Source organism: Fusarium tjaetaba, assembly GCF_013396195.1.
Source record: "Fusarium tjaetaba strain NRRL 66243 chromosome Unknown NRRL66243_c0000491, whole genome shotgun sequence".
NCBI lineage: Eukaryota > Fungi > Ascomycota > Sordariomycetes > Hypocreales > Nectriaceae > Fusarium > Fusarium tjaetaba.
In genome coordinates this window covers 1-3,160 of record NW_023501687.1, presented here as the reverse complement: position 1 = coordinate 3,160, position 3,160 = coordinate 1, and the positions used below count along the sequence as shown (strand labels likewise).

General features: G+C 47.8%; 1 protein-coding gene across 1 annotated transcript; it reads left to right on the top strand.

Annotated features, from left to right (window-relative positions):
* Nucleotides 1-1,215: 1,215 nt before the first annotated feature.
* On the top strand, nucleotides 1,216-2,138 carry FTJAE_13884 (uncharacterized protein; the record flags this gene model as incomplete). Its single annotated transcript, XM_037347068.1, has 3 exons — nucleotides 1,216-1,738; nucleotides 1,787-2,023; nucleotides 2,104-2,138. The coding sequence occupies 3 exons, from the start codon at nucleotides 1,216-1,218 to the stop codon at nucleotides 2,136-2,138; spliced, it is 795 nt and encodes a 264-aa protein (XP_037199097.1).
* Nucleotides 2,139-3,160: the final 1,022 nt, after the last annotated feature.

The window sequence follows — 3,160 nt, the reverse complement described above, 5'->3', positions numbered from 1 at the left end:
GGAAATTAGGGTCGGCCAGAACAGCAATACCAGGCTCCATTCGAGCGTGTCGGGCTTCAACATCACCCACTTCAAGGGAGGCGGGAATAGGCTTTTTGCCAAAAAGAGATTTCAACATCTCATTATGTTCGGGATCGTTTGAACGGCATTTTGAAGAAGCAGAACGAATAAATAGATTGGCTGCTGTGAAGAGCGAGTGACTATAGACAGCAATGGAGGTACCAAGGGCAGACTACCGTATGACTGGTCGTCCCCGTGATCTTATAACATGCCGAGCCTACCACGGCAGCCAGCCTTGAGCAATCTTACGGGTTCTGTGTTGCTATAGGTTTATGCACTTAGCCATGCAGCATCTGGATAACGAGATCATTGCCCACGATCTCATATGCCGTTAACTGCGTGGTGTGAGTCAAAGCCCATTTTGGTTTAGGGCCGGGGAAAATTTGCCGAAAAGGGTGTTAGCTGACAGTTAACTCCGTATAACGCCAGCGGGTCCACGCTGAGGCCATGCGGACCCACTGACACTCCGATACCGATGGCGAAAGCGAGACCGATATCAAGAACTCATTGTCAATGGAAGAGGGACTCCGCTTTCGGAAGAGCTGTTTCGGACTTGAGGGTAAACCTCCTTACTAGCTTGAGCGCGCAAGACGTTGTTTTAGTGATGACTCGCGGATCAAATTGGGCGCCGACTGTATTGAGGTGTTGTCTCCGTCAGTTCCAGTTCGCGAGGTGCCGTGGAGCCAATCACAGCTATCTACCTGTACAGCTACGGAGTACACAGAGCGAGAAGGATTAAACAGGTGGTAGCACGGGTTAAGAAGGAAATAGAACAAGAGTGCATATAGAACTATTATCATATCTACTAGGAATTAATTTAGATTAAGCTTATTTTCAAATAAGCAGCAGAAGCTTCAGATTTGTCCAGGGGCCCATCTCAGAATCGCCTCAGCCACCCTCGTATTGTCTATTTAAAGCACACTACTTCATTTAACCCGCCTGCCCAGCGTCTTTCGACCCATTCTGTGGCTGAGACCGTTGCTCGAACGTAATTAAACCTGATAATTGTCTTGGCAAATTCTATTCTTAGTTGAGGCTGAATTTTCACTTGATGAAAATGCTTTCTCGGAGGCCTGTTGCGATCGTCATATAAGACCGCAACTTTGTGTTTGAAACGCGCCCATCCTAGACAAATAGCCTGTATACCATCTTGCAATGTCCCCAGGAAACATAGTGTTTGACCCATGCGGGGATGTCAAGCTTTGTGTTGGAGAAACGGACCCTGTCACCTTTACAGCCTGTTCAAGGGCTTTAGCTAGGGCATCGCCAGTCTTTGAGCGTATGCTCTTCGGGCAATTCATGGAGTCGAAACCATCAAACGGCGAGGACCGGCTCGTTGAGCTCCCAGAGGACGAGCGAAAAGCATTATCCACCTTCCTCAATATATCACATGGTCAATTCGATCAGGTGCCCCGAAATCCATCAATAGATGACCTATACGACCTCACAGTGTTGTCAAACTACTATGATGGCACACATATGTTGGAGCCCTGGATAGGAAGGTGGATGTCTTTGGTTGAGGATGACACAAAGGCGTCAAAGGAGTCCATGGCCAAGAGCCTCTGGATAGCATGGGAGTTTGGACGGAAAGACCCTTTTTGCCGCTTAGTAAGAAGAATGCTCACGGAATCCGATGGCTCCGAAGATCCCCATCTCCAAATGCAGCCAGATATCATAGGTAGGTTTCTGACGCATATCCGCGGAACAGTAACTAATTCAGTCTCAGAGAGAATATCTGCAAATCGTCTCATGATCATCCAAGCACTTCTAGATATCATCAGAAAGCTCATCAATGATCTACTAGTTGTCGATGAGAAGCCCCGCTGGTGTCGGCATGCAGAGTGGATGGGACCGCATCGCTGCGAGTCCATGATCCTGGGTTCAATAACGTTTTGTCTCGCTCGAGGGGGCCTGTGGCCTTTACCCCAAGCAGAAGATGTGATGGACAGCATCGTTGGACTGCGTCACAAGATGACACAGCTGGTGATCCATGACATTGGAAAGGTCGATGGGCTTGATCATACACACTGCAATCCAATGCAGTTCTTGTTGAGCGAAGTGGAAAGGGTATTTATTGACATTCGGAATCCTGTTATTAAAGATGACTTGGGAGCGATGGACAAACAGTGGAAAAGACTTACGAAGACATGATAGAAAGAGAAACGATTGTCTGATATCTGATTGAGTTTCATTTTTGAACCTTCAGTGGCCGAGACAAAGTAACTTCCCGGCAGACGCTTTGAGATATGTGATGGATGCATCCATCCGTTCATGTTGGTGTCAGGCGGTAATGAGTCAGAAGTTCTCTGCCCAATGCGCTGTCAGAGAAGCCACAGGGGCAAACTGTGACATGCTGACATGCTTCTCACTGATCTAGCTTGAGATCCGTTCCCTCGAGATACTTCCTCCAATAATCTACCTGAATTGAAACGCCAGTTCTCGGTGGGAGATAAACCGAGGTTCGTAAATGCATTAAATTAACAAGGTTAACCTAAACACATGGCTCAACGGCCCGTTCAACGTCATCGCGGATCTATACTGACCCTGGCTAGACCAGCTCCGTTATCTGATTTCCACTTCCTCGGCCCCACAGCATGTCCGTGATTTCTTTCCCAATCCGGCGAGAGGGAGCAATAACCCCCGAACATCCCAGTCGGTGGATCGTCCACGAATTTCGGTGTAAGCCAAACTCGTCAAGGTTCTCAAATGAGTGGACGACTAGCGAATCTTGGTGTGCGCCAAACCTGTGAGGCTCGTGTATTTTTTTCCCCCGAGGAGGGTTTCACGCATTCCTCCCCCCGACTCCCGGAGACCTAAGCTCATTCTGACGTTCGCTCCGCACACGAACGGACGAATGATCATCACATTGACATCGGCTCATCTGCCGATACACAAGAAAATATAGGATAAAGGCAGGCTACAGTTATTATATAGAGCATCATGTCAAACTATATTTCCAGATCTCTCTCCTTTTCCCAGGAGACTTGGATTTGTTGGATTGATCTTGACATGAATATTATCAGATTCTCGTTGAGTGGTCCGCAAATGATAGACGGAAAACTCCGAGAGTGGGGTAATATGTTTACGTACCTTACGCCTG